We start from the raw sequence: 24,558 nt of genomic DNA on the forward strand, positions 1-24,558 counted from the left end.
AAATTAAAAGAATGACCTACGCTAAGCCTCTGGTCTGTTGGGAGAAAGGAGGGGCTTCACCCATATATACTGAACACCTGTCCTAGTCACTGTGCGAGGTGCCTTGTTTTATTTCGTCTTTACAGCCACTCAGGGAGGGAGGTCTTATTGTGTCCGTGTGAAAGGTGACAAACTGGAACCATGGAAGGGTAAGTGGAAAGGCTTAGAGTCTGGAGCGCTCCAGCTCCAAAACCAGGCTCTTCCCACTGCGTGAAGGTGCCACCAGGCAAACACTGCTTCTTGTATAAGTTCGCCTCCCAGAGGTTCCCCACGCAGGTGCCAATCTGGGGAGGAAACTCCTCATCAGTCATTCTGTCTCACACTGGGCAACACACGGTGCCTCGGTCCTTCCTTCCTCCTTTCAGATGAGGCCACGTCACCTGTCACTTGCCATGACGCAGCTGTGAGCACCTTTCTTGCTTTGATCTCCTGGGTTTCCAACACGAGCCCACGCTAGTTTGGGATCTGCCTCAAGGTGGGAAGATTGGGAGACAGCGGCCTGGCCTTCCAACTCTGCAGGTTGTCGATCCCACTTGGCTTCGTGTCTTTGCGCATGAATCCTTTCTGGGCCGCAGGCTGAGGAGGTTGGCATGAGCGTCCTTCTCTGCTCTCAGAGGGCGCCCATCTGGGACACAAATAGGGGCGCTCCCTTGTCTGATGGGTGCAGTCATTGAGCCATGTTTTCAGGAGCATCTGTGGCATCTGTCTCGAGCAGACTGCAAGGTGCTGTGGAGGTGGATACTTGGACAAATCTTGACTCTGGGGAACTTTCACAGCTTAACAAAGACCTGCAAGGTAAGCCATAGCAGAAGGGAGACATGATACATGCCATAAATGTGAAGAAGAACAAAGGGGAAACTAATAGTTACTGAGTACCTACTATGTGTCAGAAGTACCTACTATGTGTCAGTAATTACGCTCGCGTTTTAGGTATTTCTGTTTACCTTTTCTGATTAAATCCGCCTAACTGTGTTTTGAAGCATTATCCCCATTCTACAGAGGAGGAAATTAAGCCTCAGAGATGGTACGTAAGTGACCATAGATCTCCTTGTTTCTAACACTCATGTATTTCCACTCTGTATTGCTAAAGAACCTTAGGAAATATATCAAAATAAGAAAGTGGGAAAGAATATGACCCATTTAGTTAATCCTCAGTGTTCCAGTTTTCTTTCAACTTCATTTATCTCTTTCCCCCTGTCTATTATGGGTGCGTGTATACCCCAGAACATCCTTAGGGTTTGTCCCTGACTAGCTCTAACTCTTATTAATATTCTGATAATTTCAAAAATAAATCCCTTTGGATGTGGCTCAGGAGCGTCTTTCTCCCGCTAACATTAATCTTAGAGATAATGAAATAATGGGCTGCCTTTACAAAACAATTTTCTACCGCCATGCCTTTTTTTTTTTTTTTTTTTTTTTTGCAAAGCCTGAGCATTTGTTAATAAGACATAGACATGGCAGGCATCCTTATTTGTAATCCAGGACCTTTCAGGCTTGCTTGCTTGCTTGTTTGTTTGGTTGGTTTCCGTTAGTGGATAAGAATTATTACAGCTTAGACACATCTAGCCAATATCACAGACGGTGTTGAATGGACCCAAACTTGATCCCCCTTGCAATCTAACACTTTAACTAAATGCTAGCAAGCTTCACCGCGTTGGGGAATTGCTGTGTGTCTGCAACAGTCTGGATGGACAGATTTGCCACGCAGCCCTCCCAGGGGTGCTCTAGGGAGCAAGTCTCATTTAGCTGCCTCGCGCCCCGGCCCGTTCTCTCCCCGGTGCTCATCACTCACGCCGGCTCATTAGGTGCTGGGCGATGAGCCGAGCCGCTGTATTCTCAGCCGGGGCCGGAGCCTGCTTAGCTCGGCACTGATTGATGGCGTGCGGGAGGGAGCTGTGTGCAGCGCCATCTCGGGGACCCAGTTAGCCAAAGACAAATCGCTGAAAGGTGGCTGATGGGGGCTCAGGTGGGGGGCTCTTGAGAAAAGGGAGTCCTTTAGGAACCCCAGTATGACTCCGGTTATCCTAACTGGGGAAGGGGCGGGTTCTGTGGCAGACGGTGCTTTCGGGGCTGGTTTCTTGATATGTCCCCCGGGGTGGGGTGTCAGGCATGTTATTGACGTCCCTGTACACCTGCGTCATCTCCCGGTGCTTTGGTCCTCGCCATCTATAAACGAGCTTACGGAGCCTCCCTGCCTTCCCCGTCAGTCTCAGGCGAAACGCACGGGTGTCAGTAAAATACCTTGAGATGTTCCTTTTGGAGATGTTATGCCAAAAGAGCAAACGTCTCTAGCTTTACTTTTTCTCTCCCGACAAAAGTTTACTCTGAAAAAGGTTTGAAGTGCAATATTGATCTTGACTTGGGTGCTTCCTCGCTGTTTTTCCTCCTCGTTTTGTTTGCCTGTGGCACCGTGTTGGGTTGGCATTCTTTTTCCGCTTTGTGTTCTTTGGGTAGGGCAGGAAGGAAGAGACACCTTGATCTTGAAGTCCTAGAGAAAACACCTCTGCTGTCCTTGGGGCACCGTTCTTTGAGTGGCATGCCAAAACTTGCACAACACGTTTTTTATTTTTTCCAGAACAGACTCTTTCCCCCTCTTACCAACAGAGAACATCTCTGAAGTACCAGAGACTTTAGGAATATCTATTTCCTAAAGATAAACACCCCTTTGTTTAGAGGGCTTACGTTTTTGCTAACCCATCCAAATTGCTCCGTTGATAAGCTACCAGGATGCCCATTTGGGGAGCAGAAAATACAGAGAGGTGAGGGGATGTGCCCAAGGTGGTACAGGGGGCAGCACAAGAAGAAGGATGCAAAGCCACCACCAGGTATCCTGGCTCAGTCATTAGTTAGCCTTTGACCTTATCACTTCCTTGGTCTGCTCAAAGAGCTAACCTTTTCGCCACTCCCTGCGACATACAGTTCAAATTCTTCTACTTGGCAGTTTCAGGATTCCCGAGTTTGATCTCGACCGGTCTTCCAATGGATCCCCTCCTACGCCTCTCCTTAAGTAAATAAACATAAACAATAGTCACCATTTTTATCTGGTCTCATAAAAGCTGCTTGGCATTTTTAAATCTCTACACCACGCAGCAAGGTCTAGCCTGGAATCTCCACTTTACTGGGGACCTGAGGCTCAGAGAGGTTCAGACCTTGGTCCCAGGACACGTAGATGGGGAAGGGAGAGCACCACGGACCAAACCCGGTTCTGCCTGACTCCGCCGCTCACTGCTTGTTTCCGACCTTTTGCTACAGTCAAAGTGATCTTGAGCAATTGCCCTTTTATTGATCCGAAAAGACTGGATGAGAGAGGGGGTGGATATTACATTTCTTTGCAGTTTAAAAATATGTTTGCTAATTCAAGAATGGGACTCGTGGTGAAATCCACCATGACATGTATACTTTTGTAAAGTAAGAAATTGAGGCTGTCATCGTGTACTTAACCTTTTTTAAAGCTTGCTTTGGCTCTAGCACTTTGCATGGTGCATGACTTTCTTCTCTTTTTTCCTTTTACAAAAATAACCAAACGTTAACAGAACATTGACTCTTTAATATCACCGGACTTGAGAACAAATTCGATCCTTTAGGAAATCATTTCATTTGTTTTTAATAAACAGGAGCATATGTGCTATAGCAATAAATACTACTTCTAAAAAAAAAATTCTCCATTACTTTCACCCAAATTATAATTCTAAGAAAGTCCCTGCAACATCGGTTATGATCAGAATGTTTTTCCCAGAGTTAAAACCATTGAAATTTGAAGGAGAAAGGCGATTGTGTCCAACATCAGAACGTCTATAATTTAACCCAAGAGACCTGTCTTCCCACTGTTTCATTAAGTTAACAAATGTGTCCACTCCTTCCGAGTGTTTGGCACTGTTCTAGTGTCCTTACCGTGGACAGTGCACCCCATCCAGAGGTGTTAGCACTGGCTTTGATCTCAAAGAAATTTCATTAGGGAGCACTGGGATGCTTAAGAAAATCTCATCCAAAGTTATGGAACCGTCAAACGTGTTAGGTAAGATTTTCTATTACTTACCACTGTGGGTTACCAATGGGGAACTGGTGCCATTGTGAACCCCAAACTCAGCTGATTGGTAGTGGCTCCATGCAGGTTGAGTCCTGGGCTCATCAGAAAAACATGTGCCGTGATAGATGAGTAATGCCTGTCATTGGCAAGGAACAGAGGAATGAAGGTGTATGGGGCGCAGAATTGCCACCTGTGCTGTTTCCTCCAAAGGGCCCGTCCCTAAGGAAAGGGACCGCATTCAGATGAAAACACAGCAGACCCCGTGGATCTTTAGGAACTGTGAGGACAGCTACCTTCATCCAGATGTGCAGGGGGTAACGGAGGAGCAGAGAGGAAGACATATCAAGTGGCAACACATAAAAACCCTTTCCGATCTTCCTTGGGTGCACTGGCTCTAAACCCCGAAATACCTGTCAGGGTGTTGCCGACACAGAACGCTGGGCTGTTTTCATGTCTCCAAGTGGTGGCCGCAGTGGTCGATAAGGTTCTCCTTGAAGGTTAACAAATGGCTCGCAATTACTTTAGTTTGGAAAGTGTTCTGCTGGCCTGGGACACCGTTACGATGGACTGTGACCAGGAAGAGGCCTGGGGATTTATGAGGTGACCCAGTTTACAGTCATCTGGAAGAGACCCGTAGAATGTCGGGAGCGCGGTGTGCTAACCAGAGTGCGTCTCTCTTTGCTACTGTTGCCAGCCCTCTCCCGCCCTCTGCTCGGAACTGTCACAGAGGTTCGACCCCAAGCCTTTCTAAGGCTCCCCAGAGATCATTTTTTAACATGTAACTCAGAAATAAAATCTGCTTGACCTTCGGCTTACTGGACCGAGGGGGACATTGTCCAGGTCTGAGAAACTGTGAAACCCACTAGTGATAAAGACAGATGAGGTATAGTCTCTCTTTTCAAAGGGTCCAAGTACCTCCGGGGAGACAGTAATGAATATGTGATTTCAATACGCTCTGAGGGCGCAGCTGTTGAGGCAAAGGGCTGAGAATAGCGATACATTTGTGTGCATCAAAGCCTGTGCTGTGCTAGATAATCCCTCTGTTCACCCCGTCCCCAAATTATATTGACAACCCACACCCATAAAAGCACCCATTAAGGTCCACTATTAGTATTTGTTTACAACCTCCCTTGCCCTCTCTGACCTTGAGTTTTGCAAGGGGCAGCTCTGGACCTGGCTCTTTCGTGTTGCCAGCATCTTCCCAGCGACGAGCATGTGCGAGATGCCTCAGAAGAGTTAGCAGAGCTAATACAGAATTGAGTAATTGAATATGTGCTCCTAACGCGTCTAACGCAATACCAGGAACGGACAACTTATTACATAAAATTTAGAAAATCAAAACGCCTTTACCCGTAAGATAGTCTTTTGATTGTGAATTGATTTGGAAATTAAAATGCATACCATGATGTTTTAAATTTCTCAGCCAAGAACTCTTCGTTTGCCCCGGCTGGCGTGGCTCAGTGGACTGAGTGTCGGCCTGTGAACCAAAGTGCTGCTGGCTTGATGACCAGTCAGGGCACATGCCTGGGTTGCAGGCCAGGTCCCCAGTTGGGGGCGCATGAGAAGCAACCACACATTGACATTTCTCTCCCTCTCTTTCTCCGTCCCTCCGTCTCCCTCTAAAAATAATAAATAAAATCTTTAACAACAACAAAAAAAGAGCCCTCCATTTCAAACATCGCACTGTTGGGTTGATGACTACTCAGAAGAATATTGGAAGGAGGATGAAAAGAACAGCCCCTCCCTGTCTGTGTCAGAGTTCAGACCAGTGGACTCTGTGAAATTTTAAGTCCCCCCCGTCTCCCCAGCCCCGTCCGTCTGCTGAGCAGCAGCAGCAACACTTTCATTTTGCTGGCATGGTCCGTCCGCAGTGACCTGCCCCAGCGGTGATTCTGATTCCACTTCAGTTCGGCCACCTTGCCTGGTGGTAGAGTCAACTTCTAGGAGCTAGACCCTGCCTCTCCCACCCCAAGTGCCCCCCTGGTCTTGCCTGAGCAGCCTGCTTACGAGAGGTTTACTCACTCTCTCCCCCAGAGGGGCAGACTGTCCCATTTCATTTGTCACTGTTTAATAGCTTATGCAAAGCACGCTGGGAGATCTAAATGTGTGAGGTTAAGGTTTCACCCTCCATGTGAAACAGTAGACAGTTCATTTATTTCTTAAATGGGGCTAATTTTAGAGTAGTTTGAAGCTGATTTATCTATGCCCAGTGGTATTTTTCTGTCCATTTTCCTTTTAGGTTAGTCGTTCACTCTGCAGCTATGTATGAAACTGATATTAGATGCTAGACACATAGAGATGAACTGGGTAAAATCCCACCATCCATAGAGGTTCAGATGCACCAGGGGAGGGGAGCAGGTGAGCAGACAGTTACCGTTCCCTCCTGTTTTTCAAGTCTTACCAGTGAGTGAGTGAAGAAGGGGCGCTGAGTTGACCTCAGATTGGTTGGTAAGCAGCCCGCCATGTTTAGGGGTATCTGTGGATGCCACTCACCCACCCACAAAAACAACAGGATGCTTCGGATCATTCAGCACCATTTTTTTTTTGGCTTCATGATTGTGTAGCTTAAAAAAGAAAAATCCTTTCTCGCCTGTTACTTCTTTAATGAAATTCCTCCCCTGCCTTTGGTGTGCTCCCCCCAAGAGTCCGTCCTCCCCCGCCTCCACCCCCACGCGGTCAGCCGTAGCTGCAAGAGAACAGCACTTCCCCAGCACCCCCATTGTGGGAGACCTGCCCAGCAAGAAGCTCAGTCTTCGTAACTTTCAGAAGATTGACAATAGACGTCGCTCGCCTTGCCCATACCTGGCCAAGTGTGGCGAAGTTCGACAAGCCAGCCTTAAAAAACCGTCAGTAGCGTAGTTGTGAAGCATCTGCAGCCATTTCCCCCAACCCTAATGAACCCTACCGGAAGAGTTTTTCAACCTGCTTTGCAAGAAAACCGGCCCTGTTAGTTTCTGCCTCTCTCCCCACGCGCGCTCACAGACTTTGATCGCCTTGCTTGACATGTTGGTTATACCACCCGCTAATGTGATTTGTGCAGACGTGGCTTGCTGGAAGCTCCGTCAGACACAGAGAGAGGAGCTTCCTGTGGTCAAACGGGGCCTTCAGGTAGCGGACCAGCGACTGTAAGCTGACCGCTGTATTAATGAGTCCCTTTCGGTGGGGACAGGCAGCCCGGCCCCACAGCTCGGCCTCAAGGGCAGCCTGCGGAGAGAAGGCGGCGGTCCCACGCCTCACCTTTCCCCGCTCCTCTCTCGAGTCACTTCCTGTGGACACTGAAAGGGGGATGGTGTGTCCATATCCTGGATCTTCAGCCATCCCAGCCCTAATGGATTTGAAGATAAATTGCTGATGGAAAGGGTTGTTTTTTTTTTGTTTGTTTTAATACTGGCTATAAAGATGCCGTAACCCTTAAATTAAAATGCCTTCTGGTGAGGAGCAGGCATCAGGTTAGGGCCATGTATCTTTGTCTCTAAGGTGCGAGTTCACCCAGCCAGCGTGGGCAGGTGGAGCCACTGGCTCAGGCGTGGCACAGGGAGCTGTGTGGGGGCTGATGGCGGAGCCCTCAAAGCTCTCAATTTGGATTATGATCAGATAGTCAGGACGCTCGAAGCTGCCTGAGCATCGCTACCCCCTGCCGTCTGATTCCGAATTTACCAGCCGCTGAAATCCAGTGGGCGTTCTCCAGCAAGGGAGTGGGGTGCTGAGCAGCGAGCTCCCTTCCTCACTGCCCCAGGGCCATCTGTTCTGCAATCCGCGTACGGTTAGAAAGTCACCTTTTGTCCTCTCTCTAATAATAGTCCGCTGGCAGGCTCCCCGTGCCGTCTGCACCCCGCCACACACAGGCTTGCCGGCTCAGCATTGGCACGGAGGCTGCAGGCCCGTGTCTGGGAACACTGATGCTGGCTGCTGCCGAGGCACCGGGCACTGGCTCATCAGGAAGACGGTGGCCGCCCTTGCTAAAGCGGTCCCCACCCGAGGACATCCACGAAGGCAGGCGTCCTCGCCACGGTGGCTGCCTTGGCGAGAAGCAGCCCAGGGAAAGCGGTCTGGTCCCCAAGGGGTGGTGGCTTCTGAGGGGCCAGCCCGAGCATGCTCTGTGGGGCGGGGGCTCCTGACCCTCTCTCAGGCTGTCCCAGGCGAGACCGCGCATCCTGTCCGTGCCATCAGTACAAGGGGACCAAGCCTGAGGGAGCTGAGGACAGTGACAGGCTGAGGGCTCGGCTCCTCATCTGTAAGTGGCGCTGGGGACTGGAGGTCAGGGAGCATGTCCCTCCTCCTTTTGTCTACAGTGGAGCAGTCCCGGCTCCTTCCCTCCTTCTTACACTTCCTCCTTTAGCCCAGAAGCGCGCGACCCCAACTTCACATGAATGGTCCCCAGGGGGCTTTGTAAAGCATGACCAGTGCCCAGCACCCATTCCAGACCAAACGAGTCAGCGTCCCTAGGGGTGAAGTCAGGCAAAGGCACGTTCTCAGTGTGTTGTAGAGTGAGGGTCAAGAATGACTGATGTTAGAGGCTATTTTTTTGTTTTAATCCCTTGGCGAGTCCACCAGTCATAGATTAAGTGGATATTTTCTCAACAACTAATGCATGATTGGGTTGTACACATTCTGTATATACTAGTAAGCAAGGGGACACCGGTCATGGCATTATGGTACAATCCAATGAGGGGACGGTAGGTGGCAGTAACACCAGCTTTGGGGGCAGGCAGCGGGTCAGGGAAGGATGTCTAGACTTGAAGGATGAGTGGGTTTTAGAGGAGGGTTTCAGTCACAGGTGGAAGGAAGAGCACACAGGAAGGCACGGGGGTGGGGGGATGTTCAGAATGCTGAGATGGTCTCAGCAGGGTTAGACCATGGAGCACAAGGGGCGGGGCCAGCAGGAGGCATGCTCTGGGGTGGGGGTGGGGGGCGGGGTGGAACGCCACCCCCAGGGGCCATGTGGTCACCCTAGAGAGGATGGTCTTCACCTGCAGGCAGTGCTGGGCCACTGTGGGAGTTTTTAATTTAATTAAATGTATTGGGGTGACATTGCTTAATAAGATTATATAGGTCTCAAGGGTATAGTTCTGTAATACATCATCTGCGTATTACATTGTGTGCTCACTACCCGGTGTGATCCCTTTGACCTTCTTCCTTCCCCACTTCCCTCTGGTGACCACCCTGCTGTTGTCTGTGTCTGTGAGTTTGTTTTGTTCATTCGTTTGCTGCCTTCTGCTTGATATGCCACACAGGAGTGACATCCCATGGTTCTTGCCCTTTTCCACCTGACGTATTTCACTTAGCATGATGCTCTCAGGATGAACCCATGTTGTCACAAGTGGCAGCATTTCATCCTTTCTTACGGCCGAGTGGCATTGCTCTGTATAGTTGTGCCACATCGTCTTCCTCCTGTCGTCAGAAGACACACAGGCTGTTTTCGTGTCTTGGCTACTGTGAATGATGCCACTGTGGACACACGCGCACGTGTGTGGGGTTTGAGCAGGTGAACGATGTGACCAGGTTTGCCTTTTGGAAACGTTCCCAGCTCTCTGAGGAGGGGCTAGAGGGCAGAGCTGAAGTCCGAGCCTGCAAGTAACCAGGACAAGTGATGGAGCAGGAGTCCAGGGAGGGGTCAAGGGAAGAAGCAGATATTCGGAAAGTGTGTCGGTATCACACTGCTCCTGAAAACTGGGACCCTCAGAGCGAAATTCCCAACCTTAATGAACACACAGGTCCCCAAGCCAAGGTGTTTCCGTCACTTTGCTCATTGCTGCATAGTTTTCCGTCGTTTGCCAGGGATCCGGTGCCCCGAGAGCAGGCCTTGACTGTCTGCAGTTTGTATTCCAGACTCTGCGTCTGCAGTGAACCCTTCTTCTCGGCTCTCGGGGACATATCTTGGCTGTTGACGTGATGCGCGCGGCAAGCCATCTTAGAGACGAGCGGTGACGGTGGCCTCACGGCCCACATCGCGCACAGCACTGGCCTCTGGCTCTGAGGGCGGTCACCACTGCCCACGCGGACAGATGACCGCAGGAGCTCGGGGCTCAGGGGGCTGTTAGCGATCCCCTGGAGAAACGCGGGCACAAGTGACGTGGCTGGCGAAGTCTTAACTCTTCCTGCGTGCCACCTTTAGACCCGTCCTTCGTGATGTGCAGAGAAGCTTTTTTGCATTTACTAACAAACAAAATGTTTCAAAACCTCCTGTGTAATTGAGGACACAGATGGAGTCAAGAGGGAGCTGGAGGTGGCATCCCGCTGAGCAGAGCTCTGGGACATCCAAAGAGTGTCTGCACACTTCCATTCAGCCTGACCCCACGGGCCCTGGGGAGCCAGCCCTCCCCCCAGGAGCCTGCCCGGGTCAGACCCCCGTGGGAGGGGTGGCGACGGGGGAGAGCAAAGATGGGCCAAAGTACCTTCAAGGCCCTGAAACCATTCAGGGGGAGAGGCAAGAACACTGTGTTCTTTAAAACATAGCTCTCCTCTCTGTTGGATCAGTTCTGTCCAGTGCAGCCGGCACGTCATAATCCCGGATGCCCTGCACATGTTACAGACCCTCTGTCGTTGGGAGGCTGTTTTGGTGCCGCCAGAAGGTTTATGTCTTTCGGACGGCGGTTCCCAGGAAACCTCCTGATGGTGGGTATGCTGCATTGCGGTAAATGCTCTGCCCCTCTGAGTCCTGACAAGTGATGGTCGCCTTCACTGCCTAGATAAGGAAGCAAGTCCAGAGACGCCGGGCGATTTGCCCAGCTGAGGGATGGGGGGCACTTTGGCTGAGCGCTGCCCGACTCTAAAGCAGGGGCTTGCAGCCCACGCCTGCAGGCCAAATCCAGCCCCCCACCGGGTTGTTTAAATCAAGTTTTAGCGGAACACAGCCACGCCCACTCATTTACTTGTCTGTAGCCACTTTCCTGCCACCACGGCGGAGCTGAGTCAGGACAACAGACGCAGCATGGCCCTTCATGGAGTCTGCCAGCCTCTGCTCCGTGCCACCCCGCCCCACAGTAAATACAGAAAACTGAAATGCTGCTCCCTGGGCCCTTCATTTAATACACTCGACACCGCTCAGCAAAAACCCTCCTCGGCAGGGGCTGGCCTTGGCCGTTCACTCCCCAGCTGTGCAAAACTGCAACGTAAAACCGTCTCTAGTTTCCAGAAGGTGTCCTAATTTCAGAGACGTCTGGGCAGGAAGCAGGTGGGGGGTGTTAGCTGTCTGCATCTGGGACAGTAATTGTCCCCGACAGGTGAGTCTCCAGCTGTTACCCTAACCTCTCCTACTGTTTCTGGGCAAGGCCACTTCTCCCCACTCCTAACCTTGGAGAGTAGCCCCCCCCAAATGCTCCCAGCCTCTGGGAAGTTATCCTGCCTACACAAGAGCCCTTGGGGTCTCCCTTCCCCAGACCACGCCCTCCGGGCATTGTGGTTTGTGTACGGAGCATTCCTGGGAAGAAAACGGGCCGTCCCAAAGTGCGGCCATGAAACCTCCCACAGGAGCCATTTTGAAGCTGGGCTGTGTTGGTCTCTGTCTTCCCCAAGACAGCCTTTTTTCTTCATCATGAGGATAAGTTTGTTTCACGGGGCACCCCTGATTGGGTGAACTGACCCCTGTTCCTGGCTGTGCCCAGCAACCTGTACTGCTGTGGCTTCTGCAGAAACCCCCCGCTCAGCCACCGGTCCCCTGCGCCCGCGCAGCCTGGGAGAGAAGCCCAGACGGCCTCCGGGACCCTCAGATGCCGTGCCAAGGCTTTGTAAACCAGGTCAGCAGCCTTCTAATTCTGTGAAGGATGCGTTTGTTTAATTCTAGAGACGCCAAGCGGGAGCCAAAGGACCTTTGGCATTGAACACGTCGATCAATATTTCAGTCTGAAAGATACTGAATTAAGATCTGTGGTCCACAAAGACAAATGAGCAGCCGTTCCTGCGCTCTGGGATTGACAGTCTAGGTGGGGTGACAGGTACACCAGCAGCTACCCTAACTGCTTCCTAGTGATACGATGAGAGTCACCGTAGATGCCACACTGAAGGCTCAGAGGTGGCACTAGATGTTGGCCGAGATCGGGGTTCTCCCACTTGAGTGTGCATCCGAGTCCCCTGGACGGGCTGTTGAAACAGATGCGGAGGGCTGACTGACTACGTCCTACATCACTTTACAGAATGCACTTGAGCATCGTGGATTTGCGTGTCCACAGGGGATCCTGGACCCCTGTGGATACCGAGGGACTCTGGCTTCTTTTGTAACATGTGACGGTAAATCAGAGAACACATGATCCGAGAACTCCAGAAACACTCCACAGGCACCGTTCAGACCTTGATGAAGTGATCAGGCAGCTCCAACAGTGAATGCAGATTCTGAGAGCGTGACTTCTTTGATGTCTGCGGCAAACCACATGCTGTAATTAAGAAGCTTCAAGTTCATTGATTTGCTGATGCCTCTGCAACATCGTCCATAGATTTCTCAAACAATGATAAAAGGTCTGATACTTTCCAAAGAGGACAGAGTTAAAGATGGTAGTTGTCAGAGTGTTGATTTAAATCATGCACATGGAGCATTAACAGAGATTTAATACCATTAATTGTAGCTCTTGTAGAAGATACTTTGCAAAGGAATAGAGGATTCCTTTGATCTATAGAACTCCTTTGTCTTCTTTAAAAAATCAATGACATCTCTTGCTGGGATCATTTTCCTTGATGCACAGAGTGACCATAGAACTTCTTGGGGACGGTGCCGAGAAAGACTGAAGTGACGTTGGCAAAGCCAGGCTTGTTCCTCGCAAACCTGGTCTGTGCTGTACACTAACCTCCCGAATCCCTCTCTCTGGAGCCAGGTGCCAAGCCAGCCTCCTCCCCCTCATCTCATCAGCCTACTCTTGGAAAATGGCCTGTATCTTCTGGAAACTGAAGGATAAGTGATTGTGGCGAGTGTAAAGGGTTGTTCCACTTGGGAATTCTGGCATCTCGCTGGGATCAGAGTCTAAAGCTAAAGGAATGAAGCTCTCGCTGTGGATTTTAAGCCTAAGATATAAGCAGGAGCTACGTAAGGGTTACTAGCCTTCCCATGCAAAGGTACAACCAGGAGAATGTCATGACGATGATTTCCCAAAGTTGTTCCTCGTTGGAGGAGCTCTGTTCTTTCTGTCCAGCTTCCTTCTCGTACTGCTCCTGGATCCGGGCAGCCTCAGCCCCGCAAGCTTGTGTCTTCTTGGTCTTCACTGTATTCTCAGGGACTTACGGTTGCAGGCGATAAGAATCCCATTCAAACCACCAAATGCCACGGTTGGGCTGACTTTATGGGTGAAGAGGGCTTAGCCTTTATTAACGCTCCACGCACACATCTGCCTTTCTTCTGGCTGATTCTACCGGCAGCGATCTCATCAGCTGTCACTCTCCCGTGGAGTAAGGGACACTGACAGGTCTCAGTTGGAGAGGAGACGCACCCCCTTCAGCTCTGCCCCAAGTCTGAGAAGTCTGGGGAAGGACACTGACTGGTCAGGAGTGGGACCGTTGTGTCCCGTCAGAGGTGCTCTGGTGATGGTCATTTCTGTGACAGCCCCTTGAGGAAACGCATGATGCAGGGAACCACCCAGTCCTCTGAGTTTTCGTTTTCTCATCTGTGAAATGCAGGAAGTGGAGCGATGTCTAAAACTCTCCCGGCTTTAACCTGATTCTGTTTTAAAATCGCTGCTTCGTTTTTGGTATTTTAACCACTGTGTCTTTATCTCTGCTGTTTGTCCTGCCTCCTACCACAGGGTCAGATGACAATGAAAAGTAATAATTATCTCCTTTGCTCAACTCTGAGTTTCTCTGAATGGGAAAAGGGGCAGCGTCCAAGGTGTCCCCCACATGGAACCGCAAGGTGTCATAGATCAGTCAGGACCAGACTTAAGCTGTTTACACTGTATGATGTAAGATGGTCACGATTTCAAATGCTGTAAAGCGTCCCCAATTTAGTATTTTGCTTGAGTGAAAAAGAGAACAGATTAGGTGGAAGGTCAACTGGCAGCGTTCCTTTCTGTCATTATCCTGGGGACACGGAACAATGATTATGCAGCTGGTCCCAGTTCAGATACAGCTCTGGTCAACAGCGCTCAGGCGGAGAAGAATCTAAGTCAGTCATCTGTTCCCACACCATTGGACACACGTTCTTCCTGCAAATCCCAGATGATGTCTCCTCCGAAAAAAGCCTCCCCCCTGCCGACCAAGTCCATCGGTCCATCTTCTCTGGCATGCCCACACTTCTGTTGGAATGATCTTTGCCCATGTCTAGCTCACTTACCAGACCGTTAGTTCACAGAAGGCAAGGGCCGGACTTCAGTCATCTCTGAATGTGCAGTATAGACACGTGCTGAGTACTCATTAATGTTCACTGTGTTGGCTTCACAAATCATGCTTCTCAAGAAAAGTTTGTTAATGGCTTTTATCAGTACAGTTTGATGAATGTAAGGTAGTGACCAGCTGTGTTAAACTACAGGGAGCAGCCCAGCCACGGGACTGAAAACTTTAATCGGGCAAAGCTAGGGAGGGCAGTTGGCTTTCTGTGTTCACTACATAGCTGTCACCAGCAACCACGTCGCAGGACAGGTGGGGCACATGGGTCCTTGGAGAGCGGCGGTGCCTACTGCATTCAACAGATCCATGAGTGCGTGATACAGACCTGTCATTTCTCACGCTGTCTTCTGTACTTCCCTGGGATTTCAGTCATCTTCAGTTGACAAGATGTTCCTGGGAGCACAGCAGCATGCAAACAATGGGTATGCAGGTGACTAGAGAGTAGAGATCCCTGGCGTCCCTGGGCTAGGGGACTCATGGGCCTCTGGGTGCCCCTGAGACCTGATGGGTAACAGGTTTTAGTTTTGCTGCCAAGGAGGATTCCCCTTCTCATTCTGCCTCCCAGTGTCCTTAGACCCCTTCAGATCATTGGACAGTCCTTGGGTGAATAAGAGAGATGCACGCTTAGAGAAAGAAGCCTGGGAAGGCGCTTCGCCCCCTGCACCGGGGGAGAGGGGAGACGCCATTCAGCAGAGCTCAGCCAGTGCCAAGGGCTGGGAGCACATGGCAGGTGCCTCCGACTTCCTGAGGCGGTGAGATTTTCCTGTCACCTTGCCACCACGTTTTCCATGCTGTAAAACTGTCAGCTCTATCACAATAACATTTCATGCAAACGGCATCTTGGTGGGACCCGTCAGTGAGCAGTCGCTCCCTACCATACGTGAATTATTGAATGAACAATGGTTAGAAGCCACAAGGGTGTCCTGGGATCACGTTTGCAGTGACAAAGGGTGAGCACGACCCCCGGGCTGGCCACGTCAAGTGCATGCTGGATCTGCCATCCTGGGCTGTCAGTCCCTTAGAGTTCAGCCAGATCTGTGTGGCCTTGGACCGGTCCTCAGTCCTTCTCAGTATCGGCTTCCTTGTCTTTCAAACACCCACTCTGCTGTGTCGGAGGGAGGACCCATGAGGTGGTGAGCAACGGGGTGCCTGCCACAGACTACAGCATATAGTGAGGCGCCCTTGTGAGTTTCTCTTCTCTTTAAGTTACAACACTGCCCCAAGGATGGAGGCCAGGTGGCAGGGGAGCAGAGTATCTACAACCCCGAGTCAAAATCTCAGCTCAGCCACCTACCAACCAGCTGTATGATTTCAAACTAGGTGCTTAATTTTGCTTTCAAAGCCTCGGTTTCTTCATATGTAAATAGAATGATACCCTATCTACCTCAGAGATCCGTGAGTGGATTAAGAGAGGGAACATATAGAACGCGCCTACCGTAGTATCTGGCATGTAGTAGATACCTTATCATCTGTCGCAGAGGGTTGAAAAAAAGAAGCAGCAGGATTATTGGAAATCTTGCCTGGCCAGGTGGCTCAGCTGGTTGGAGCATCATCCCACCCACCAGAAGGTCGAGGGTCGGATTGCCCGTGGGGCACCAATGGGGGGCAGTCAATGGACATTTCTCTCGCTTTGTCTCGCTCCCTTGCTCTCTCTAAAATCCATAGAAACATATCCTTGGGGGAGGATTAAAAAAAAATTTTTTTTTAAGATTATTTAAATCTCCTGGATGCTTCTATGTTGTCTTCTGGTCTTTCCTCGCGTTCTCTGTCCAGGTGAAGATGAGTCCACAGTAGCTGGGCCAGCGGTTAATTGCCGCCTGTAGGCTGGATCCGTCCTGAGGCAGCAGATTACCGCCCCCCGCTGCTTTCTTGAGGCCTCCAATGGGATGTGTCTGTTCTAATTTACCGGACCTTGAAGAGGCCGCGCCGCATGCACGTTTCCAGACACATCATTTGCATGAACACTCCCGCCTTCCCTACATGGGGAACGCATTCTGCGGGGGGCAGGGGTGGATGTCAGTTTGTATTCGTTTGAACTGGCACCAACCAGATTTCCCGTCAACTGTGTCTCGATGCTTTTCTCCTGGAAAAGAAAACAACGCTCATGCAGTGCAGACGTCTAGCTGGTGCCTGGACTCCTTTCATGCTTGAGTTTGCATGGCTTCCAATGTTGGTTCAGTAGCCATCCCATAACATAGGGATCCAAGGGAGCACCCCTCCTACACCAGGCCTCTCTGTCCTCGGCTCCAGCCCATGTCCTCTCTGTAGTTCCAATGATACAAAAAAATAATAATAATAAGAAGAAGAAGAAGAAGAAGATACACATGATAGTAGTTTACTCTTTGGCAAAGCACGCTCAAGGTTTGGGCCGAGCGCGCACCCAAAGGGGTTCCCAGAGGCAGGGAGCTGTTCCCTGGAGACTTTTCTGAATGGGCAGGGCGAACCCCAGAATGTCATGGTCTTCCTTTAATCTGCAGGTAATGCAGGTGGTGAAGGAGCAGGTGATGCGAGCTCTTACAACCAAGCCTAGCTCCCTGGACCAGTTCAAGAGCAAACTGCAGAACCTGAGCTACACCGAGATCCTGAAAATCCGCCAGTCTGAGAGGATGAACCAGGAGGATTTCCAGTCTCGCCCGATTTTGTAAGTTCCCCAGCGCCTCCGTCACCTCCAAAGCTCTGGCCCGCCACTTCTAGAGTGAAAGCCTCTCTCACAGCCAGGCTGTGTTGGGAACGCTTTACGGAAGGCCAACAAAAGACATCCCGGACGATCTCGGTCCATTCAGGAAGACTGAGCAGGCCCCTGAGGAAGGCTGGGCGGGGGTAGGCTTGGGGGACCGGTGGACACAGGCGCTGGTCAAAGAATCTGAACCAGGAAGTGTCCCAGTCATGGATGAGCCCTCTGAGGAGTGGTGGCTAAAAGTTTGAGGACCTTTTCTAACACTGGGAACTAATTCTTTTGCCTGAGAAGCTATATTTTATATAGGTGCCTTTGGGTGGCAAGGTGCTGTGGCCCAGCCTCATGAAAGCAATCTAAACTCTTAAGTCATGTGCGTGGGAGGGATGGACCACTCGCTTGGCATCCCGTCACAGCGCTCTTGCGACTGTCAACCTAGAGGCCCAAGGCAGACAGGGAGCGGCTCCCTTTTTATAGGACTTCCGTGGCATCGGACCCACCAGCAGCAGTCGTAAGGTTCCATGTGTCTCCATCTTTAAGATGTGCTGAGCCTCGGGCATGAAGACTGTAGGTTCACTTCACCTTTTCTTAGCACTGGCCTGTTGACCCTCCCTTGTCCTTTCCTAGGAGCTAGGTTGGTTTTGTCACCCTTATAATTTACAAGGAAGGAACTAGGGAGGGGGGTGGAGGATAAAGACCCTCTTTCTCATTCTGCCCTCGGAAGACTGCACGCGGCTGCTTCTCAACTTTCATGTGACGCAAACTTATAACGTAGGTGTGTCATTGTGAAGCCCGTCTTAAACCTGTCTTGTCTGTCTGTCTCTCTGTTTCTGATTCTCTTTCTTTCTGCCCCTCTTTCTGTTACTTGCTCTTATATAGTTGACATTTGTAATGCTTGGCAATTTGCGAAGCCCCTCCTTCTGCTGTTTCATTTTCTCATGGCCCTGAGAGATAAGCAGTCCCTATTCCCGTGTGAGGACCAGGATATAGTCTAGACAGCGGAGGACCTAGTCGGCAGGCGGAAGAACCAGGACTTGAAGTTCAGCCTGCTAATCCCTCCATGAATGTTTTGTCTGCCTCTCCAGAGTTCCTTTGCCAAGTGCCAGATTAAGATAAGGTTCTAAGGAGTGCACAGGTGAGAAAAGACAGCAGCCGAGCTATAACAGCGGCTTGATGTTCTTTTCTGAACCTTCAGAGTCACCTTTAGAAACGGCAGAGCAGAACTGCCAATTCTCACAGGGATTGAAGTTAGGCAGTGGGGGGAGACGGGGATGTTTCCGAAGTGTCTGGAAACCCACAGGGACACCTGCACTGAGCACCAGCCATTCTTCCACGCTGCACTGCTGCGGCTTTGCAGGGGTCCTCAGTGACAAGGTGACAGCCAGAAATACTGAGCAGAAAGCCCTTCGGATAAGTGGCGGCCTCCTCGGGACTACAGTGTCTCCCTTGCAGGGAAGGACAGTGGTGCCTTGCGCCATGCCAGGGCCTGTAACACTGAAACGCTGGATTTTATGACATCTGCTTCAGCAGCTGGGTAAGCGCAAGGCGGCTTTGCTGTGCTTTTGGCTTCCGTTCTTAAAACCTAAAGGGAGACTTGAGGAACCACTTCAGTCAAGGCCGAGTGATTCTAAATTAATGTTTGACCATGACTGTTTCCCAAGGAAGGATGTTAACTGCCAGTCAAGTGGGACTACTTTGCTCCCGCTTTGGCGTCACAGCTCTACTTCCCAAGGCTCTGCCTGTGACCTGAAGTTCTTCTTTCCTTCCCTCCAAGAAGCTCTTGTCTTTGCAGGGATGCTGTCAGGAGAAGCACTGTCAATGCGAAGGAACTCTCCTTCACGTGTATGACTTTGGCACCGTCACATGGCCGTGGGATGGAAAAGCAGTCATGGTTCTGGGTATAGTTGCATTTAAGTCCTAGAGACTCGTCAGAACATACGGCATTTAGAGAGCGAGGCATACCCCAGCCCGGTCATTAGTTATCCCAGCCACAGAAATGGGCAGGCAGGAGCCAGCATCTAGCTTCTCTCTCTCTCTTTTTTTTTTTTTTTTTTTTTTTTTTTTATCTGTTAGAAGAAGCTACTAGACAGGAACTCATCATGGGGCTGCAGAAAGTCTAAGTGCTGCCCACACAGCTCACAGCATAAACCTAAGTCCTCAATGACAAGGCACAAACCAGGCCTCCTTGCTTATTCATTCACGTAACAAATATGTATTGAGCAACCCCTACCTGCCAGACCCTGTCTGAGCTGCTGGGACAGGCAGAGAACCAGAGAGTCCTGGTCCCAACTGTCCCAGACTTCAAAGCTGGGTTGGAGGGGTTGCCAAGCCATCTGCTCAGAGCTCTGCTGGAGGCGGCATTCGTGGGGCAGTTGTCGTAAGAGGGCAAAGGGGATGTGTCTGACTCAAGTTCAGGGATTAGAATAGATACTGGCACCTGAGAGCGGAGAAGCGCCTTTAAGGCCATGCAGTACAAGCTCTTCATTTTGCAGATGGGGACAGTGACTTGGCTGGGGCCCCGCTCTCCCGCCTGCCTCTGGCCCCTGCCCCCGTCCGGCTGCCTCTGTGCCTGATTCTGCAGCGTGGTGGTCACGCGGGGCCACCAGGAGGCATACAGCTCATTTTATAAGGCACTTACGCTTCTTGAGAAGGAAAATGCAAACCCCGTGTACGCAACTATTGGGCGGAACACGTGTTCAACAGGCTGAAGGTTCTGTTTTGTTTCTTAGTTCTTGACTAATGATTTCAGAGAGAAGGTATTTGTTATTTTCTACTTTACATGGCTTCATAGGGAAGATAAGTCCACCTACACAAGTAATCTGAGTTCATATAAAAAGTTTGAATAGTCCAAAAATAGGTCATTGAGCGCTATGGGACTGTGGAGGGGGGCTATAGGACACCCACCAGTGACTACAGTAGTGAAGTGTGGCCACCCAGGCTCCGGAGCTCACAGGGGTTGGGGCGCATTCCAAGGCGGCCACTTACACACGTGCTCTCTGAATGACTTCTGTAACCCCTCCTCAGCCTGTTTTCTTCATGTCTTACACGAAGCTGATAAAAGCATCTCCATCCTTGGGTTGTCATGAGGAGTCACGGGAGTGTCTGAGAAGCACTTCGCATCGTTAGCATATGCCTGACACCGGGCGGCCCCTCAGAGAAATGGTCGCCCTGATTATCAGCCCGTAACCCGAATTTCACGCGTTGTCACACTGTCCGTGTGTAAGTGGCAACACTGACACCGTGAATGTCTGTGTGTATGCCTCGCCTTAGCTCCGGAAGTGCGGGAAGAGTCGGGGAGCCGGCAAAAGGAGGAACAGACAGAGCCAGAAACCAGGCTCTCCCGCAAATCTGCATCCTCCCTGCAGATGGACCAGAGGCGTGCTCCAGACGTCTGCATAGCCTGTGCCACTGGGACGGTCTGGTCCCTCGCATAATTCTCAGTGTTTAATGCACTTGACAAAGGCCTAAGAAGTGCCTGCCCCGTGCCAGGTACTATGCTCTGTGTTGGTGACTCAGCAGTAAAGAGAACAGACACACTTCTCACCCCCCACTGTGATTATATTTCAGTGGGAGAAATAGACAAGAAACATGGTAAATAGGATGATAGCCTAATTTTTAAAAGATATAGGCAATGAAAATATAGAGCTGGGTAAGGAAAATGGAGCATTAATCATTCTAAATAAAATTGTCAGAGCAGATCCCTCTGCTTGGGATAGTGACATCTGAGTAAAGATGTGTAAGAGATGAAGGGAGTGGGCTCTGCGTGTGTTTGGGAGAAGGGTATCCCAGCAGCGAGAACTGCCAGTGCAAAGGCCCTGAGGCAGGAGCAGGGCCGGGTGCTCCATGAACAGAGGAGGCCAGTGTGGCTGGAGCAAAACAAGCGAGCAGGGGCACCCTGGGAGGCAAGGCCAGCCTGGCGTTCACGAGCCTGAGGGCTTAGGGCCCTGTTGGGGTGCCAGTGAGAATTCCGAGCTCAGGACAAGCATGCTCTGACTTACGTTTTAAATGGCCCCTCTTGGTGCTGTATGGGGAGGCAAGTTAGGAAGTTATTTCAATAATCCAAGTCAGAGGTGATGAGAAGGAGAGTCTTCACAGTAGATAGATTTGGAAGATAAGAAACAAAGGTGTTTCCTCATTGATTAAATGTGGGGTGCAAGCGCAAGAGAGGAGTCAAGGGTGATCCCAGGTCTGGGGTTAAACCCGAAAAGACAGAGGGGGTGGAACAGGTTCAGACCCCTCGAGCTTGTGGTGTCTGGGAGACCTCCAAGCAGATGGTTGGGTTGATGCGTTTGGAGTTCAGCTGAGAAGTCAAGATTAGAAGTATAAATCTGGTCGTTGTCAGGATGAAGTTGGTATTTAGAGCCAGGACTCTACAATACAAACAGCAGAAGAGGTGCAAGGACTGAGCGTGGAGGCCCTCCCATGTTGAGACAGGACAGAGCAGTTTCCGTGACACAGAGCCTGTGCCTCAGCCCTGAGTCTCCACGGTGCCCTTGTATACCAGGGGTCAGTAAACCAGAGCTCTGGGGCCACCTCCGGCAGACTGCTGTTTCAGTAACTAGAGTTTTATTGGCATCCGGCCACATCCGTTCGCTTCAGAGTTAAGGTCAGTAGCTACAACAGACAGCGTATGGCCCACAAAGCCTTTTACAGAACAAGTTGGCCATCCTCTATGCTAGATGAGCCCTGGGGAGCAGCTCAGTAGGGCAGACCTCGGGTCCAGGAAAGACTCTCACCGGTCTAGAATGCTGTTTTTCTGTCTTCTGTGTATGGCACTGTCTGCCATGTACAGCCTGGACTTGGAATTGTCACTTTGCTCAACCTGGACTGGCTCTTCACACTCTCATTTACCTTCCACTTTTAATCATCTTCCTTTTATTGGCTCACCAGGCCCTTAGATAGATGTAGGGGAATACTGATCAAAACAAAGCCGGTGAAACCGTGCCTTCCCCACCTGGGAATGGAGCACCATGGGAAGACAGCACCTGAGTTCAGGGTTGCGGATGCGTGAGCCTTGAGTGCTGTTTAATAGGGAGCGTTTGGAGAATATAATCAAACGCAGCACTGCCTTGCCCTCCTGCCTAATGCTGAGGGAGACTTGCTCTCACACTGTCTCCTTTGGGAGTCACGGCGATTTCCCAGAAAAAATGCTTTTCCCCATTTCACAGGTGAGGAAACGGAGACCTAGAGCCACTGTGTGAAAGGCTCCCCTTGGGCAGAGCCGAGATTAAAGTCCTAGCCTTTGAGTTCTAGACCTATGAGCTAATCAAAACTTTCAACCCTGCTCTGAGGACTGAGCTCCATTCTCCCTGTTTAGCTCCACCAAGGGCAGCTCTAGCTTTCCGAGACTCAAATGCTAGAGAACTACATGAAATTTCACAGGATAGAAAAAAAATCTCTGCTCTTGAAAAATAGATTTTAAGAATCACTGAACTCTATTGTGATATCTTCATAGCGCAGTGCTTTGAAAACCAAATTGCATTATGTTAGCCTGAGACAGGATGCAAATAATCCTTAATTTATTTCATCATTATCCCAATGTCTGTGGGCCAGAATCTGGGACAATGTGTTATTCCCATTTGTAAACGACAGAATTGAAAGCAAAATGTGCTCCTGAGGTTCGGCCAGGACTCGGTGTTTGCTGTGGAACTGTAATCGTGCGTGTTTGATCAGGTCACAAACCTCGTCCCCGAGTTCACCTGCTGAGGGTGGGAGGATGCGACCAGAGATTTATTGTCACGGCAGAACCGAGTGAGTCTTTACATAAGGCTCTATCTGTGGCTTTCTAAAACAAGAGAAGAAATTTCTTGGGACACTTTGGTCTAGGAAAACATCCCTGAAGTGGCCAGTGCTTTTGTGGGTATTCTGTAAATGTCAGAGACTCTACAGTTATTGTAACAGGTGAGCCTGCCCCCTGATGCTTTGTAAATGATTCTCTGAAGTTCACCTTGGGAGGTATTGGGATGTTCATGCACGCCTCCCACCCCGCTACCCCTGCTCGTGAGGCCTGCTGCAGAACACGTGTTTATTTTCACAGGGAGCTCAAGGAGAAGATCCAGCCGGAAATCCTGGAGCTGATCAAACAGCAACGTCTGAACCGCCTCGTGGAAGGGACCTGCTTTAGGAAACTCAACTCTCGGCGGAGGCAAGGTATTGTACCTGGGACCACTCCCAGGCCGGCGAGCGCAGGCAGCAGCCTGCTGCGTGGGGGCCACCGGGGCATGGTGGGGGTGTAAGGGTAGGCCGTGTGCCGCTGTTCTCGGGACAGGAATCGCCGTCCTGGGAAGGTCAGATGCCCTGGGCATAGAGCCCAAGGAGACCCGACGTCCAGAGTTACCAAAGTCTTGGAGCTGAAGAGCCGTCCTGGGCCATTTAGGGCCGTGAGTTTGCTGGCTGTGGCTCACCAACAGCTAACGGGTATTGAATGAGAGCTTACGATGTGCCAGGCTATCATTTCACTTAGGATAATGCAGCTCCTCCTCACAATAACCCTGTGAAGGATCTACTGGGACGGCACCCAGTGTCCAGGTCAGGAAACCACGGCCCTGAGGTGGTAAGCACGTTGCCCCACGTCACGGAAGAGCCAGGATTGTCCAGCAGTGCTGTGGCCCTTACTTTAAATGACCCTGTTATGCTCTCAGGTGAGCTGACACCTGCTGCTAGATTTGACTTTAGAACTTTCAACATAGATGGGCCTTTTCCTTCACCCCACCCCCCATATAAGTAACAGCAAACCAAGCTGGGATAGAATCCATTTTCATAATCTTGCAAGATAAATTTCTACATTAACTCTATAAACTTTAATTCCAAAATCTCAAGTCAAAATGGATGCCCTTGGACTAGTTCCAGAAGGTGGAATGCACTTCCAGCTGTTTCTTAGCCAGACAAGTCAGGCCCCTTGATTGCTTTCTTGCTCTCTTGACATGCTGCTGATGGCAGAGTCCAAGTGCTCATGTCACACTGTCCTGGGAACAAAGAGATAGAAAATAAACCTGAAAATGAAGCTTTGGGGAGAGGCAAAGCGGCCGAGGAGTAGCCAGGAGCAGGCACCAGCATTAGCACCGATACCAAGGGTAGACCCCGGTGACAGCCCGGGAGGAGCTCTGGCAGATGCTTCTGAACCGCGATGGATGCCCTGTCGAATCCCAGTGTTCACGCACTAATGACAGACATCATCGTTTGCTGGTTGTGGAAACTTGACTCCTGGCGTTTCATGTCTAGGCTGAGCCTGGCCCCCTGACCGTTTACTGGGATAGCTTTGTGCTGAATAGTGAGTAAATTCAATGAGGTCAGATGTTACCATCAAAAATCATATTATGGAATTTCCAAAGGCAGAATGTCCTTGAGGAGTGAAAACACAGATTGTTGCTGGAGGATGAGAAGCCATGACAATGAACTTCAAGCTGGGCCTCCGGAGAGGACAACTGGGCAGAACAATACAGGGCTGAGTCACAGCTGGAACTGACAAAGGGTCACATCAGGAAGAGCAGTGCCGGAGGGAGCCCGTGCCTCC

At 50.6% G+C, this 24,558-nt stretch overlaps 1 protein-coding gene across 1 annotated transcript in view; it reads left to right on the forward strand.

Moving 5' to 3' along the window:
* The window catches only part of ELMO1 (engulfment and cell motility 1), a 341,907-nt gene that overhangs the window by 295,285 nt on the left and 22,064 nt on the right, over positions 1-24,558 (forward strand). Inside the window, exons 18-19 of the mRNA XM_090287018.1 lie at positions 16,849-17,012; positions 23,083-23,195. Coding sequence (XP_090143144.1) covers positions 16,849-17,012; positions 23,083-23,195 — 277 coding nt within the window. The remainder of the gene's footprint in view (positions 1-16,848; positions 17,013-23,082; positions 23,196-24,558) is intronic.

This window comes from Furipterus horrens, unplaced genomic scaffold, assembly GCF_987537825.1.
Source record: "Furipterus horrens unplaced genomic scaffold, mFurHor1.1.pri manual_scaffold_9, whole genome shotgun sequence".
In the NCBI taxonomy this organism is placed as follows: Eukaryota; Metazoa; Chordata; class Mammalia; order Chiroptera; family Furipteridae; genus Furipterus; species Furipterus horrens.